The sequence below is a fragment of the Sciurus carolinensis genome, chromosome 5 (assembly GCF_902686445.1).
Source record: "Sciurus carolinensis chromosome 5, mSciCar1.2, whole genome shotgun sequence".
Taxonomy (NCBI): Eukaryota; Metazoa; Chordata; class Mammalia; order Rodentia; family Sciuridae; genus Sciurus; species Sciurus carolinensis.
In genome coordinates this window covers 63,566,601-63,584,708 of record NC_062217.1, presented here as the reverse complement: position 1 = coordinate 63,584,708, position 18,108 = coordinate 63,566,601, and the positions used below count along the sequence as shown (strand labels likewise).

The 18,108-nt window shown below is 36.1% G+C and overlaps 1 protein-coding gene and 1 non-coding gene across 5 annotated transcripts in view; both read left to right on the top strand.

Moving 5' to 3' along the window:
- The first annotated feature begins 300 nt into the window (after positions 1-300).
- On the top strand, positions 301-373 carry Trnaa-cgc (transfer RNA alanine (anticodon CGC)). The gene has a single exon. It is a non-coding gene; the product is annotated as a tRNA-Ala (tRNA).
- Positions 374-1,771: 1,398 nt separating this feature from the next.
- Positions 1,772-18,108, top strand: part of LOC124984659 (tudor domain-containing protein 3) — a 133,213-nt gene continuing 116,876 nt past the window's right edge. For 3 of the 4 annotated variants that reach the window (XM_047552553.1, XM_047552551.1, XM_047552552.1), the window contains exon 1: positions 1,772-1,867. In XM_047552553.1, coding sequence (XP_047408509.1) covers positions 1,827-1,867 — 41 coding nt within the window. In that variant the 5' untranslated portion in view covers positions 1,772-1,826. The remainder of the gene's footprint in view (positions 1,868-18,108) is intronic. The other variant, XM_047552554.1, reaches the window with a different exon arrangement.

Genomic DNA, 18,108 nt, shown 5'->3' with positions numbered 1-18,108 from the left:
TAATCAGGAGGCTAAAGCAGGAGGATCCCAAGTTCAAGGTCAGCCTCTGCAATTTAGACCCGTCTCAAAAGCTAAGCAAAACAAAACAAAAAATTGGGAAATTAATTTTGAGTCATCCCATTTATCTTTAAAATGCTATTTTTTCCTGCCCCTTGGATACAGTGCCTGTAAACCGAAATATACTTGTAGCATATGAATGACCTATACACTGTATGCTACTGCAAATTGTAGGGAATAAAAGGCAGTTACTTCTGAAACTCCTTGAAAACCTGTTTCATTAAAATTATCAAGAACAGGGCTGGGGATATAGCTCAGTTGGTAGAGTGTTTGCCTCGCAAGCAGAGGGCCCTGGGTTCAATCCCCAGTACCGCCCCCCCCCCAAAAAAACAAAAAAACATTACTGGGAAACAAATTTCATAGTAAAGCATCGTAATTTTAGAACTATGACTTGCGGAAAAGTCAAACAGACAGCTCTGTTAAAATGAGAAAAATGTGTATTGAGACATTTTAGCTCTCTACTCAAGAGTAATTATCCCCCTTCCTTCTGTACTACCAATTTTCTCTGCAGTCCCAAGAGCAGTTCTGCCTAGTTCCAAAGCCTCTGCTCCAAGTCTGTGATAACTGGATTGAACCACGGCGAACTGCAGTGTTGGAGTTTAAGTTCTCAATACCGTCCCCCGGACTTGGCAGCTAGCAAGGGTGCCACTCACAACTGTCATTTTTACCCCCGGGAAGCCCAAGCGAGGAAAAACCTAGAAGGCGGGGCAAACTTCTACAAAGCGTCTCCTAGACCAGCTGCTCTTCCCTGATTGGCCTGCGTGAGAACCCACGGCCCAATCGCACTGGCACGTCTTACGCGCCGCTCGGCGTCGTCGCGCGCATGCCCACTCAGGGATCCAATGTGGGTTTCAGCTTGCCAGATACCTGCTGAAGGACACAGACGATTCGGCAGTGGGAGCTGGGCCTTGTGATGTTAGTTGCCAAGGTTGCAGGGCCTCGCCGGGATTTAAAGGAGCCCAGAGGGAGGGGGACAGGAAAACCAAGCATTGACACACGACTGCCTGCTTTTCCTGTTTCCAAAAAGCAGTGTTCTTTTTTTTTTTTTTTTTGGTGGACCAGTTACTTTCATTATGGTATTAGACTTGAGTAGGCCTGTAGGGACTCAGAAACACCAGAGCTGCATTCTTTTGAGTCCCTGCAGAGAGGAAGGCAAGGTGAATGGTGCTAGTATTGGCAAGAAAGAAAACTTTGGTGCTGGGGACACCTTTGAGTTTTATTGCCCCAAATGTGGCATTAGCGTCGTTCTGAAAGCTTTGCCCCGCAACTGAGCCTCTACAGCTCTCTTGCCCTGAGTTGCCCAACTGTCAGCACTGGAATAGCGAAACTGTTTCTTACTCTACACAAAGAACCTTTTCATCCAGGAACCTTGCATCAAGGTGTGCAACTCAGAAAAGTGACCCAAGACAAAACAAAGCTTTCAGTGCAGGGGCAAAGCTTTTTGAGTATCTTCCCGATTCCCAATCCCCAGACGTGTTTGGCCCGTCACCGCCCCAGCACCCGCAGCCTACCAGTCCACACCAAGGCCTGCCCCTGTGGCCGCTTGGAAAACGCGGCGAGCGGAACCCGCACGCGGAAGCTCCGGCCTCACTGAGCATGCTCAGTTGTACAGCCGACCAGAGGAGTTTTTTTTTTTTTCCTTTTTTTTTTCTTTTTCTTTCTTTTTTCTTTTTTTTCTTTTTCTTTTTTTTTTTTTTTTTTGGTCTCAAGTAGGAAGCCTCCCCCCACCCCACCTCCGCCCCCCACCGCCCCCGCTCTAAGCAGCTACCATGGCCGAGGTCCCCAGCGCGGCGTTGTCCCAGGCTGGTTGGTAAGTGGTGAGTCCCGCCGGGCCGCGGGCGCGGGCCGGGGCCCTAACGAGGGTTGGGGTTAGGGGCGGCGGGGTGCGTGTCGGGGTAGGCGGAGGCCGCCGCCCGCCCCTGGCCTCTCCCGGGGCCCTCCGGACCGGCTCCGCCCCCGGCGCCACGCGGAGCCGAGCGAGTTCCCCTGCTCCCCTCCGGCAGCGGCCTGGGCCCCGGGCGGGCCCTGAGAAAGGCCGGGAACCACGGGAAGAACGGCCCGGGCGGGCGGCGGCGGCCGCCCAGGCCTGAGCTATGCGGCCCAGGAGGACTTGCAGCACCCTCCACGCCGCCTCTCGTGGTTGTCGCGGCTGGACACAGGGAGGTGAGGCTGGAGAGCTGAGCGCGGCGGAGTGGGCGAACGGGGCCGGAGCCCGCGGGCCGCGGCAAGTTGGCGGGGACCGGCGCACAGCCAGCTCTGCTGCCGGCCACCTCTTATTTTTCCTTATTTGAAAGCAGAGCCCGGGCCATTGTGAGACTGCCCCCCGCGGCATACACACAACTTCGGAAGCTGAGGATGACCGCATAGTCAATTCGCGGGGGGTGCTCCACAGAACTTTTCTTGAAAGGATGGCGTTGTTCTGATTTTCGGACTTGTTTCGTGTCAAGATTTTAGGATCTGAAGGAAATTAAAAATTATGTGAAATGAAGCATTTTCTGAATCTGCGGCCATTACCGTTGTAAACATCCACTTTACTTCAGAAACGCTTTCCCCAGCTTTGCATAGGCGCAGCCTGGACTGATGGTACTATGAGGATGAAAAGAATTTGCCTGGGCTCTGAGAAAGGACTACTACCTAAGTGGGAAGGGAGAGGGAGGTATTAAAAGACCAAACACGTATAGTGTGGTAAACTGTAAAGAAGCAAAGTGTGCTGTGGAATAAGGAAATTAATTTCCTAGAGAAGTGGACTTTGAAACATGTTAAAAGACTTTCTAGACACAGAAAAGTGCTTATTGTTTTGTAAAATGAATAGTGATCCTATGGTTCATGGAAGCAGGATGGTGTTCAGTTAGGTTTAAGACCAAAAAGGAAGGTAACCGCTCCCCCAGAGGCTGCTAGTTCCCAAAAGATGTGTTTGATTTTGAAATAAAGTTTTGATTAGTAAAGTGAAAATCACACTTGTGTTTTGGAGACGCTGCCCGTGGCTTTACAGGCATAGTTGTTTTTAGCCCCTTTCACTGGTGCAGTGACTGAGGCAGAGTCCTTAAGGAACTCCCTAATGACACGTCTAGAAAATGGTGCGATTCAAAGATGAGCTATGGAGTCTGGTTCCAGAACTGGTGCTTTAACCCTTAAACATTATTTTTTGCTACAACTTTCTTTCTTTTCTTTTTTTTTCCTTTTCTGTAGAACACCATTGGCACACCAAAGTGTAAAGTTAAAAAACTCATCCAGTTTTATTTTTGTTCTTTTAACCGGAATCTCTCCCAGTTTCTTTACTGCATAAGGTAGAACTGAGTAATCTTGGATCACTATTTGAGTTTTTCCCCTTTCCTCATTAGATCAAGCCTTAGTTTTTCAAACTACTAGTAGGATTTTATTTACAAATTCAGTCTTTTGCTGCTTTCTATCATAATCCCACCTCCTCTAGAAAGGTTAGTCTCATTATTTAATCCCAAACACATGCTAAAATTTTCTTTTCTTTGGACTCCTGAGCTCCTTTAGGGCACAGAACTGTGTTTTATTTTTCTGTGTAGCTGCGGTGACAGAAGTGCATTGCATTTTAAGTTCTCAGTAAAGTCTGGTAGAGTTGACCTTGGAATGCCCCTGGCTATCAGAATTCCAGGGTTGGGCCTCTTGTCCACTCTAAAAGAGTTTTTCCTTGTTGTATTATATCTAATAATTCTCCAGCAATGTTATATTGTAGCATTTGCCACACAATATTGCAAGTTAACTATAAAATTTTTTCTTCCACCAGTTTGGGCTACTTCTGTATGGCAGTGATCCATAAAGGTAATAGTAGTCTGTAGGGACTATTGTATCCAGGAGTTTGTGAGTTTTGTGTAATTACTGATGGATGTTGAACAGTCAAGGTATGTGTGGAAAAAGACATGAAGATCTCTTAGGCTTTAAGGTGGCTTATACTAGGTCTTTATTTAGAGATTTACTATGTTAAAATACAGAATCTCAAAGGTTTAGGCAGAGGAGAATACGGAAGGGAAATTTTGGATGGGAGAACAGCTTTGACCAGCTCATTCCAGTTCGGATATGCTGAGTTTCCTTTAGGGTTCTCTGTTATTGTTATTTAAAACAAAACAAAACAAAACAAAACAAAACAAAACATTTTATAAACTACTTGAATCTTGTACATGTTTAGTTTGTAGGACCTAAAAAAATGCTAAAATAGCTCCACTGTTACTAAATTTAGCTTATCAGCACACTTAAAATAATAGATTAGGGAAATATTTAGTGTTGAAAAGCTTATGCTTCTCAAAATGTGATCTTTAGAGGAGGGTAGAAGACTAATCTATTCCAATTTACTGTTACTTTTTATTTTTAGTTTCTAAGTACTTATTTTTCTCTTAGGTCTCTAATGTTCAGTAGAACCTCTACAAAAATTATTATTTTAAAATATAACTTCAAAAGTAGTCACCCTGGCAGGCTTTGGAGTAATTTTTTGTTTTGTTTTGTTTTTCCTTTATGACTGGTAGCACAAAAGTCTTAAATTTTGCTTACTTGAATTTAAGTTTCAGGTACTTTTTCAGTGTGTTGCTTATGTTTAAATAATGCATTAATTACATGTATAGAATAACTTCATATTTGTGTAGTAGTAGTAGTAGTGTTCCTGTCTAGGGGCTATTGTGTATTTCTACAAACAGCAATCAGGGATATTTTGAATTATTTTTTTCTTCCTTTCTAGAAATATGTCAGGTATTTAATCAGTGTATTCATGTTTTTGAAAGGTATTGTATAGTTTAATTCCCTCAGTGTACAGATGAGAAAACTGAAGCATAGAGAATTGCCGATAGTTAATTTACTCAGTTGTAATTGGCAGTACCAAGAATAGAGCCCAAATAGCTTTAATAAATATTCAGTACTCATTTCCACAGAGCTGTGATGACCACTTCTCATTTAAGTTGATCAAAAATAACACTTTTTAAAACGGAAAATTGAATTAAAGCATTTTGTGGAATGTAAATTAACTTTTTTTTTTTTTTTTTTTTTTGGTTTGGGTAACTGTATTAGAATTAAAAATCCCTTTTGCCTGGCAGTGGATCACCTAATTGCTGTTTAGGTTTTTTGAAGTCTAAGAATATCTGAGAAAGTAAAGACACAATATTTTATGTTTTTGCTTTATTTAGCAGTTCTGAGTGGAAGACTATAAGGTAGCATTAGGAATAGTGCTTTCATTTTATTCTGAACAAAATGTGTTTTTTGGTTAAAAATAAGTGTCAATTTACTAATATTCACCGTTTAATCACAAAGTGCTCCAGGTTTTTGACTTTGTTTTTTTTTTTTTTGTTGTTTTTTGTGAGGAGTGTAGAGGTGGAAGGGATAGAGAAGATAGAGGTCTTTTAGGGTTTTCCCTCAATTACTGATGTACTGCCATGCTGATATCTTCTATCCCAAGTGCATATCTGCCTCCCTTTGTTTCACCTTTGAAAACCAAGAAAGGTTATAGTTTGTAAAAGTGTTTATACAAATGCAGTACTAGGCTGGGGTTGTAGCTCAGTGATAGGGCACTTCTAGCATGTGTGAGACACTGGGTTGGATCCTCAGCATTGCATAAAAGTAAGTAAATAAAATAAAGGTATTGTGTCCATCTACAAATAAATAAAATAAAATAAATGTAGTACTGAAGAAGACAAACCATGGAATCAAGAAATAAGCAACACAATGGATTATGAAGGAAATACTGCTATCTTAAAGGGCTTTCCCTTTCCCAAAGTTTGCCCTAAGGTATATTTGTAAAGACAATTACAAATATAAGTTTTTAAAATAAGGTTATATGTTAAATGTAGTTTTTTTTGTAATCTGGAATTATGAAATAGCTTTTCATTACCACTTTGAGATATATATATACTCTTTATATACTTATTTGGAAAGGATCAGAACCATTATAACACCTTTTAGATGCTGAAGAACACTAGAAGAAACCAGTTGCTTTTTATTTTGTTTTCAGGAAAGATTATTGGCAACATTCTTCTATTTTGAAATATTTTCTTTTCTTAATGACTCATTGCATCTATCTCTTGTGTTTGTAAGTTTGCAAAATTAAAATGCTCAAAGGTAATCTGCCTAGTTGACCTTCTGTCTCAAACTTTCACATACTGCCTTGCTGCTTGTATTGATATGGTAAAGTGCCAAAAATAACTGGGTATTTTGTTAAACTGTTCAGATTTTAAGGCCCTACTTGCAGAGTTTTTTTTTGTTTTTTGTTTTTTGTTTTTTTTTTTGGTGACTGACTTATAAATCTGGATTTAACTGCTTGTGGATTTGACTGCTTCAAGCATAAAGAAGGTATAAAAACCCTGCCTACCTCAGCAGATTGAAAATAATTTTCTGATTTTACACAGCAACATTTGCTAACTCAACCAAAAATTTCATGGCCACATTTCAAGAACCATAAAAATAATGACTGTATCAACTTATTTTAGCTCTTGTTTTCCCCCTTTGACAAAAGATTGTTGGCATTTTGACTTACCATATTACAATTATATCCCATCTGTCTAAAAATTCTTTCTTTTTGAAAGGTCTGTGATCTGGAAGTAGCTGAAGAACACTTTACTTCCAGATAATTTTTTGAAAGAGTAGACTATGCTCTTAACAATGCAAAGATTTTAATGTTAAAAAAAAATTTGGGAAACTCTTGTGAAGCCATAGAACAACAAAGAAAAGCAAAGAAGCAGGGGCAAAAAATGTGTGGTAATAATGTAAAGTATTTATAAGGGTGTCAAATCAATGATACTGATAGCAGAAAAGAAACACATTAGTGGTAGAGAGAGAAGAAAGAACTGTATCACGCTCCAAGGTTAGACAGAGAGCCTTACATGTACCTCAGTACTGTAGCTCCTATAGGTTTCTCACCTGTACTTAATGGTCGTGAGTCTGTGGGTTTGTGTGTGTGTGTGTGTGTGTGTGTGTATGTGTTGCAGTTTTATGGCCTTTGAAGTAGAGACAAATAGCTCCCCTCATCTCAGTATAGTTCTATTGAAGATATAGTATCTTAACAAAAGTAAGTCAATGGGAAGAAATATGTAACCAAGTACAATAATGGTGTACTGAAATACATTTAGTAATTTTGCCTCCTCTACTCAAGGCACTGTATTTTGCTAGAATGCAGTGATGAATGGCAGGCAAAATTTAAACATGTTAGACGCCGGTATTTTACTTGTTGGGTGTTGTGGTAACACATCTGAGAGCAATAAATCCAGACTTGGGAAGTCTTGAAAGCTTTCTAGTACTAATGATGTATGAGCAAGCTTTGTTGTATGTCTTCTCTTAATATTAGGTCTTTGGGGGAAAAGCAGGGCAGATTCCTCATTGCACCTATTCAGCAAATAATTATTGGACATTGTGTTGTGTAAGCAACACATTATTTAGTATAATCAGATGGAATCTGTAGAGGGAAAGTTATTAATTGCATATTCAAAAATATTGCATCTGTACAAAATACTAGAGAGGAGAAGAGACATTGTTCCAAATGGCCTTAGGAAAGGGAATTTGGCCTCTTCTTTGTGGTCTAAGAATGCGTCCCACAGAAAGACTAGATAAGGGAAGAGCAGCGTCTGTAAAGGTCACATAATGGTAGGGAGCAAGGTGAGTACAATATTTTAAGGACCAGGATGCTATAGATCAAGAAGGACATGGGGAGATACTTAGGGGCTAGATCATGTAGCTTGGACCTTGTAGGCCATATTCAGTTTTTATTTGTGGTTCAATAGAAGTCGGCAGGGATGACATCACAGTTAAGTTTTGAGGTTTCCTTGCACTGAAGAAAATGGAACTGAGTAAGAGTAGATGGTGATGGTTGATAGAGAACAGTGATTGATTTGAGAGACATTTATGAGGTTAAATGGACAGAATTTTTTGATGGATTGGGTATGGGAGTGACAAAGGCAGTATCAGGGGTTGACTTCTGTTGTGTTTGTATGTGGGAATCCCTTACAATTCAGTTAGAGACTTTTAGAAGATGACTACATTTTTGAGGGTAGGTCATGAATTGAAGTAGGATATTTGATTACAAGGTGACTGTGAGTCATCTAAAATAAGATGTTAGCTAGGCATTAAGAAATAATTTTGTATGAATGAAGATGAAGCTAGAAATACAAGTTTGAAGTAATTTGAGTGTATCTGGTGTTTGAAAGAACATAAAGATGAGATAATCTAAGTCTACACTGTCCAGTATGGTAGATGTTAGCTGCATTTGACTATTGAACACCTGAAATATATCTAAACCTAGTTCAGATGTGCTGCAAGTATAAAATATACCCTGGGTTTGGAAGACTTAGGGAAAAAAGAAAAAGAATGTAAAGATCTCAAGTTTTATATTGATTATGTATTGAAATAGTATGTTAAAATTTATTAATTTAATCTGCTTCTCTTTTTAATGTGGCTACTAGAAAATTGAAGTTTACTGAGAAAGTATTGAGAAATTTCAGCATTTTCAGGGAAGAATTAGGCTATAAGGAGCTGGCAGATAAGGGAAAAGCTTTAGAATGCATTATAGAGCCTTTGACTTTTCTAAAGAAAATTGGATGTATCTTTAAGAGTTCTTCAATAAGATTATATGATTAGGTTAGTATGAGTTTATTGACTTGATATTAGAGATGGAGAGTAGTTTTAGAAACACTCTTCATAAATTAAAGTATCTGAAGATTTTCTAAAAAATTTTCCCCCATATCCCCCCATTAATGTCTCTAAAAATAAAATCTAAATTTAAAATATCAGCTGCAGCTTTTCAGAAAGCAGTCTATCATAAATACTAGGTGAAGATTTTAATAAAAAGCATTTTTACTTTACAAAAGTTCTTAAGTGGGACCATGAAGAGTTTGAAAGTTAATAGAGATGAATTTTGTAAAATACTTAATGTGAAACATTAAATATGAATATTGATGGAAGAATTTGCCAAAGAAATTAAGTCAACATTTTATAATGAGTTTGGATTTGATTTAATAGAGAAAAGTTAAAGTTTGCAGAAAGTTGATAGATTTTTGTGATAAAGTTAATGAGATGATTTTTTTTTTTTTGTAAATATGTTCATGCCACTTTTCAATCCAGAGAAATTAAAAAAAATGGACTTTCTAATTGTTTAAAATAGTTTGATGCTTTATAATTTTGTAAGCTTCTGTAAGGAAAGGATTGTCTTTTATATCAACCTGCTAAGAGAAATAGCTAATGATAATATGAATAATGATCACTCTTAAAAAGTATATATTTATGTTTAATTAGAAGTAAATTTTGAAATATATTGATAAAATTTCTTTGCATGAGACAACCAACTGTTGCTTTTGAAATATTCTCTTTCAGAGCAGTTTTAATAGAAACTATTTTCAGAAGTTTAAGTTAGCACAGTTTGTCCTGCATCCTAAGTATTTCCTTACAAATTTCATGTTTTCTAAGATATACCACAAAGCCTTATATTTTTTCTTTGTTCTTTTAAAATTTTATATTTCAGAATTGCTTGTAGTTGTGGGTCCCTGATTAGAAAGGAGTTGGGATGGTGAGATTGTAATTCATGCTAGGACCTTTGATGAGGCACAGAAGTAGGCAGGTAGGCACTTTGCAGTCTGGTAGGCTCATTTAGGGTTTCAGTCCACAAGGATTTTGCCTAAGGACACTGCTAAGCATAGGTTGCTCTTTTGTTAGCTTTAAGTTATGAGCACCAGAAAGAACCCCGGGTTCTGGTTAGGACACAAAACCCTTGAAACAGATTTCTTCTCAGTAACTCAGTTCAGTTCACCATACATGTAATGACAAGTACTGGTGACCCTTTTTGCCTGTTCTGAGAGCCCAAGTTGATATGGAGAGCTACTCTTTCTGGGGGTTTGCCATGAATTTTTCTCCATGCTATCTGCTGATTCCCATAGAAGGTTTCACTTTAAATTGATAATAATGCTTAAAAAGACTCCTGATGAATGTATGGCTAATTTAATTAAATGAAGAAGGAAAACAATAGTAAATAAAGCAAAACACAGCCAGGTAAAACAATTAAAAAGAAAATTATTAGCAGCAACCAAAATAAGGGAAAAGGCACATCCTGATTTTGCTCAATTTTAAAATGTAGCAACCAAAGAAGATTCAGATGGAATCTAGGTACTAAATCCTATCCTATCCATCTGCAAGAAGCGAAATGGAGAAAAGAATTCAAATCAACACAATCCTGGAGAAATCTCATTTGCTGTGATTTGAATATAGAGTTGGTCCCCTCTGAAACTTACACTGGGGTTTAATCCTCATTGTTAAGTATTAAAGAGGGTGAAATCGTAATCCTATTGTGGTATTCAGGGATGGGACCTTTAGAAAGTGATTAGGATTAGGCAGAATTCTAATATATGATTGAATATTGGTAATTTTTATAAAAAGAGACCAGAAGACATGCATATACGTAGACACGTGTGCTCCTTGACTTGGCATATGATGCTCACCACCACCTTGGGATTCTGCCAGTAAGAAGTCCATCACTTATGCAAACATTCAGCACCATGAGTCAAAATAAATCTTTAATTTAGAACTTACACAGTCTGTGATATTGTGGTATTAGTAACAGAAAATGGACTTCTTTTAATTAAGTCAGTCATACATTCATTAGGAGTCTTTTTAAGCATATATAAGTTAAATGGTTCTTTTGTAATTAAAAATTGATAAAGCAAGTTTTCATGTACACATATTAAAAGCATGATGGCTATACCAGTACTGTGAAATTTCAGTGCCCATTTTCATGTCTGTGTTTATATCCTTGTTGGTGCAAAGTAGCCACCCAAAATAACATTTAACTTTCTTGATAAGCATATTTGAGCTGCTCTTTACTGCATAAAAACACCTGCTGTTGTGTTCATTACATTTTCTGTCAATTGTAGACTTCTTTTACATCGATATTTCACAATTGAAAGGTTTGTTTATAACAAAATGAGAGTTTGTGTGTTTTATTTGACATGAAAAAGTACAATGTCACACATACTTCATTTAACAAGTACAGGATAATGAGATTGAATTTAATACTTTGGTAAACTACGAGGCCTGTGGCAATGTCAGATTGCTCTAAAAGTTTCTAAATGCTTTCTTCACTGTTTGCACTCATCCCATCTTGATGCAGTAACAGTTTGTGGGTTGGTATTGATGTGTGCTTCACACTTGAAATAGTTCTGTTTTTGCTGAACACATTTTGAAATTTTTACTCAGTGATATTATTGGAATTATGATGAATCTGAGTAAATTAGGATTAACAAATGAGGCCCTGTTTTTTGGCCATTTATACTTTTTGATTTATTTAATATTCTTTAAAAATATTATTTTCAGTGATAATCTTATGTTTATAAAGGACTTTTAACCTTGTAAATCCTATTCCTTTGTACTATATGGCATTCTATAATAAGTGGTATATATTTGCTTATAAAAGGGGATTGCACTTCTTACTGGTTTAATTATATTGCTCATATCTACTGTGTCACACTGAAGGATAGTCATGTTTGTTATGAGATAATGCCTTTTTATGTACAGTATTATTAACATTTTATTACAAATTAATATTAGTTAAAATTGGTATTAAACTTATCTTTGTCATTTTATTGGTTAACCTGTTGACATAATTTGAGTTATTCTTGTCTCACTGTGTTCTCCGGAAAATAAAATTGAATTAGACTGTTGGTGGTCCTTTAAAGTGTTTCACTTTATCATAGTAACTTCACGTGTAAATTAAATTATTTATAGTTCTTGGTAATGCTTAATTCTTTAAGCAAAAGTACATGGGAAAATGTATGATTATAGATATCTATGTATCTAAGACAAGCACTTTCAAAGTGAAAAAAATAAGATAGTGTTTAATAGTGTTTTGTTATCCTCAACTTGTTTGTTGCTGTTATGGCTTGCTTAGCAGTACCTTCCTCCTCCGACTTTTTTTTTTTTCCTCTTTTGCCTGAGTACCCAACATGTATGTACCAATGGGCATCAAGAAGTCAGCTTTGTGGGCTGGGGGTGAAGCTCAGTGGAAGAGCACTTTTCTAGCATGTGTGAGGGTCTAGGTCCCATCCCACCACTAGGAAAAAAAAAAAAATCAGCATTGTGAAAGAGGGATGGGCTTAAGAGCTTGAATTAGTCTGTTTGCGATTGAGATTAAAAAATAGATTATTTTGAATAAGCATTGATATTAGAATTAGATTCCATGACAAAACTGGATTATCATGAAGGATAACTTAGAAACTAAGGGAATAGTTACAAAAGCACCTCTGCATTGCTGATCTTCAGTTAGGTTCACATCTACTTCTTAAGAAGCAGAATGGTTGGTGGTTAAGAGCATGGGCTCTGAAGTCCAGTTCTCCTGAGCCAAGGTCAGTCCTGATTCTGCCACTAATTAGCCATAACCATGGATATGCTTCTTAACAGCTCCCTGCCTAAATTGACTTATTTGTAAAATGGTGTCAGTTGTACACCTCATGTATAGTTATGAGATTCAATGGCTAAATTCAGAGTTCTTAGAATGCTATTTGTCATTTGTTGAATACTTGGTTAGACACTAACTGTTCTTGCTATTGAAATTCAAGCCTGGTTATTGTTGCCATTAAATAAATTATTATAAATTGGGCAGATAATAGATTTCTGATCATGTGTCACTTTTGGAAAAAGTTGATACTCTTTATTTTACAAAACCCTGTATTAGCCAGGTGCCATATTACACTCTTGCAATCTCAGCAGCTTGGGAGGCTGAACAGAAGGATCGCAAGTTCAAGGGTAGCCTCAGCAGCTTGGTGAGTCCCTAAGCAACTTAGTGCAATCCTGTCTCAAAAAGAAAAAAAAAAAAAGAAATGAAAAACCGCTCTGTTGAGAGGGTTGGTTATCTTTTGGATTTTGAATCTCCTAATAAAGCATATTTTTCCACAGTGCATTTTGTAATATCTTAAGTTAAAGATGAAATAAATGATATAGGAAGATAGACTATTTCATAGCATATTCATTATTTCACTCACATAGGAAGAATAGAAAATTGATAAGAGGAAACTGTCAGTATTCAGTCTCTTACTATGGACATGAGTTTAACAAGTCTCAGAAGCTGAAGGCAGGTAATTTCATATTGTTTAAATGTTACATTGTTAGTATGTATTTGTCTTTCATTTTTGTAAATAAGGATTTAAGGAGTAATGGGATGCCCTCCTCAAAAATTAAATGTGTGCGATATTAGTTTTATTTTTTAAGACTAAATTCATTGTTGAGGAGGAAGGACATATCTTTTGAGCCTTGGTTTTGAGGACAAATAGCTTATGTATCTTACCCTAAGTAAGGAGTTGGTTGGCAGAATATGACCATTGGGCCAAATATGGCCTGTGGCTTGTTTTTGTAGATAAAGTTTTATTGGAACATAGTCAGAACTATTCATACACCTACTGTCTGTGACTCTTTTTGTGCTGTAGGGGTAGAGTGGAGTAACTCTGACAGAAATTATAGGACTTTTTAGAGAAAAAGCTTGCTGGTCTCTGCCTTAAATAATTAGTGACCAATATATTAGTCCATTTTTATTTAGAAAAAATAGAGTAGTACATACTGCTTATTCTAGTATTTGTCAAAAATAACTTGCCAAAACAACCAGTCTTTGTTCTTATCACTCTTTGAAGTGGCTGATATGAAATGGGCAGCTTCACCAATTAGTAAATCCTCACTATTTGATAGGAAATGTGCCAGTACTTGGCAACAGGGGCTTTCTTTTAAATACAGAGTGATCAGGTGTTTTTGAAATGGTCTACTGATTTTAATAGAACTTTTCCATAAGGCCTGTGAGCATATAGAAATCCCTTATTGGCTTCAGTGAAGCATTTCTGTCATATCTGGACAACTTTTGGATTCTATACAAAACCTAGATCACAGGCAATTTTGTTTTGTTTTGCCAATTTAAACTTAAACCAGTACTTCTTAAGGAGAGGAAAAAAATGAATGAATGATCGAAAAGCTTGGTAAAACATATCTATCCTGAATAAAAATATAGGAGTTTGTTTTAAATAAGTAAACATATTTGATAGTCATATTTAAATTAATAGCATCAGTCTGATTATTTTTATTAGAAATTTAACTTACAAAAAATGTCTGTCTTGATTTGATAGTTGTGTAACAGTGTTCAGGGGACTACCACAAGGGCCTGATAAAATGCAGTTTTCAATATTTGTTGCTGCACTCTTATATACATATATATTTTTTGGGTGTATGTCCTCAAATTTGTAGAATTACCAGTTTCATCTTGTAGAGAGTCATATTCACTGGGATCCAGTACACAATTTCTGTTCTTAATATACCGATTACAGAAATTGCATTACTATTATCATCGAATCACTTTGGTGTATTGGGTCTACAATTAACAGTGATAACAAGCAAACATGCTTACATTTAACAAATGTAACCAATAATAGGCAAATCCCATTATTGGGAAACCTAGGTCCTAAATTTTGCTCAATCAGACCAGTGCAATGAGTGTGAGAAGTTTGAAGAACACATTAGGTTTTCTGTAAAATTGAGAGGCATATGTAAAAATTGTTTTCTTTTCTCAAATGGCCAAACTTTTTATGGATGACTTGAAAACAAAGATCATTCTCACTTTTCCTTTTTTTTTTTTTTTTTTTGGATTGAATCCAGGCATGGTTTACCACTGAACCCCATACCTAGCCCTTTTTAAAATTTTAGAATTTTGATACAGGGTATCACTAAGTTGCTTAGGGCCTTGCTCAGTTGCTCAGGCTGACCTTGAACTTGAAATCCTCTTACCTCAGCTTCCCAAATTGCTGGGATTACAGGCATGTGCCTCCATGTCTGGCTGGCTTTTGCTTTAAGTATGAGTTAAGAAGGGCTGGGAATGTAGCTCAGTGTTATAGAGCTTGCCTACTAGCACGTGCAGAAGCTCAGTTTTCATCACCACCACCACCACAAAACCAAACCAAAGAAACCAATGGATGGTGAGTTAAGAGATCAAGACTCAGGTAGGATGATTCAAAGAAAAATTATCTTGAGAGATAAACTTCATCATTGAATTTTTCTTAAGGGAAATTGAAGAAAGAACTCTGGTTGGCTTTCAGTGTTCTAAGTTCCTCTACTCGCTATTTAAAAAAATTAGTTGAGGCTGGTGCTCTATTAGTGCTAGAGGTAGTTATTTCTTAATATCATTTGCATAAAATGCCTCAAAATGTGTGCTTTGTAAGTTGATAAAATAAGATTTAATGTAGTATCATACTGAGTCATAGCAAAAATGAGCCACTATTGGCTCCCTTCAATAAATAAGATATCTCTTAAGCGTAAAGATTTTTAAAGGAACTTGAGGAGTATACTTCTTAGGTCTAGATTTCTAAAGAGCTGCAGGGATTTTTTTTTTTTTTTAACTAAGGAAGTTTGAAGAACAGATTAACAAAAAAAAATCAGTGAGTGCTGACGGCTGGGAATACTTGCTCTCACCTTTCACATGATTGAGCTGATAGAATCAACTACTAACTCCACTCTTTCTAAATGCTATTTCCAAACTGGTTTGTGAATGAAGCTGTGATTAAAGCATTGATTTTTTTTTCTCCAAAGTCTGAGTTCTATGTTTTAGAATGCATTTTGTGAGTGCTTCTCTCGTAAGTTTTTTTTTTTTCTTTGATTTGAAAGAAATTTTTTTTGTTTACAGTATTGCGTTTTTGTGTGCAAGTTTTCATTTAGCCTGGATAATATTTGGGAATATAATTGCTAGATTATAGGGCTTATTTTTATTTAACTTTGTAAGAAATAGCCAAATTTTAATTTCCAAATTGACACTTTATATACCAACCAACAATATATGTGAGATTTAGTGTATCTACTCCCTTACCAATATTCATTTTTTTCCCATCCTTTTGATTTTAGTTGTTCAGACTGATGCAAAATGGTATCTGATTATTATTTTAAGGTATACTTGATGACTAAAGGTGTTAAGCATCTTTTCATGTGTTTATTGACATTTGTTTACCTTCTTTTATGATGTATCTTATCTGCCTCATTTGCCTATTTAAAGAAACTGAATTGTTGGATTTTTTTAATGTTTCATTAAAGAGTTGTTATATGAGTCTTGACATATAAATACTTAGGTTGTGAATGGGTTTTCAGTCTGTGATTTTTGTATTTATTTTATTGATTCCTAATATTAAAAGAAACCTTAAAAAAAAAATCAGGCAAAAGACCAAAATCTGGATTAAAAAATAGGGAAAAGATATACAAGGGTAATTCATGTGTAAAGAGATGAAAAACGACCCTCAAACATATAAGAATTTGTTCACACTCAGAGAAATGCAATTTAAAATGACACTGAAATTTTCTTTCACCTACAAGGGTGTTAGTATTTAGAAAAAATATATATATAATAGCACATTCATTTGGCAAGGTTGTGATAAGACAGACACTCATACATTGCTGATGTGAAGGCAAATTGGAATAACTATTTGTCCTAATTCATACTCTGTAACAAAAATTCCATAGGTTATTTAAACAACAGAAATTTCTCATGGTACTGTAGGCTGGGACATAAAAGAACAAGGTGATTGCAGATTTAGTACCTGGTGATGTCCCTCTTCCTGGGTTGTAAATGGACACCTTCCTATATCCCCATATGACAGAGATCAGAGAGAAAAGGAAGCGAGTCCTGTGTGTCTAATGGCACTGATACCTTCATGAGGGCTCCACTATCATGACTTAGTTACCTCCCAAAGGCCCTATCTACAAATGCCATCACATTGGGGATTAAAGTTTCAACGTACGAATTTTGGGAAAACATAAACATCTTGTTCATAACATTATTCTAGAGGGAAATTTGACCCTGCTGCTTCTCTCCAGCATCCTTTGAAGGCCTGGAATTTTCCCAGTTCTTCTGAGAGAACCTTAAGCCTTTGGTAACTGGCTTGAGTATCTCAGAGTACTTCTCTCAATTCTTTTCCCCCACTTCCTATTTTTAGTAGATGAAAGCCTGGAATGTTTAATTCACTATTAAATATGATTATTAGTACAACTGGCTTTCATTTCTGATTTCAGTAGTTTTAAATTTATCCTATTCTTTTTGCCTCCTTTTCTATATTTTTGATGAAGCTTGTGTTTTTTTAGTATTCCATTTTATGTACTCTGACTTTTAGGGTGTACCTTCTTATTTTTTTTAATGGTTCTTCTAGGGAGTATATCACAAATTTTCGTTATCATGGTGTACCTTCAAATAATGATACTTCATGAATAGTGTACAAATTTTATAGCATTATAATTTATTTTTGTTTTCCCATTGTCCTGCTATTCTTTTTTAAAAATATTTTTCTAATATAGTATATATACTTTTATAATAAGTCAATAGTATTTTTATTTTGCTTTAAATAAACTATAGTCTTTTAAAGAAATTTGCATATATGTATATAAAATTTACATATCAAATTGAGAGGCATATTGTAAAAATTGCTTTCTTTACTCAAATGGCCAAGTCATCAAATGGATGGGATTCGTTGGGAATCATTCAGGTTCATTGTTCACTGATAGTTTTTAATCAGTGCCATCAGTGCCATGATCAGATTTTCTATGTTTACAAAGATCACTCTGGCTTTTACTTTTTTTTAACAAGATTTTCTATGTTTACTTACATATTTCCTCTTTCAGATGCTTTTAATACTTTCCCCCAGTTCTGGTTTTATCTTATATCATTTTGTTACAACTGAATAATTTTTTTCAATACTTCTTGTACTGTGAATCTGCTAGTGGTAAACCCGGCTTTTATGTAAGAATCTCTTTACTTCATTTTTGTTTTTTGAGGGATATTTTCTCTGGTTATATATTTTTAGGTTGATTATTTTCTACTTTTTTACTTTGTAGACAGGGTTTTACTTTCTTTAAAGATGAATTATTTCTGATGAGAATTTAGTGAAATTTTTTGTTTTTCCTCAGTATACAATGTGTCTTTATTCTTTCATTGCTGTAAGATTTGTGTTTTATTAATTTTTCTCAACAGGTCTGATGATGATATGCCTTACTATAGTTTTTATCTGTGCTTATTCAATATATTTGTTGAGTACATCTTTGGGTTGGTGTCTTTCATCAATA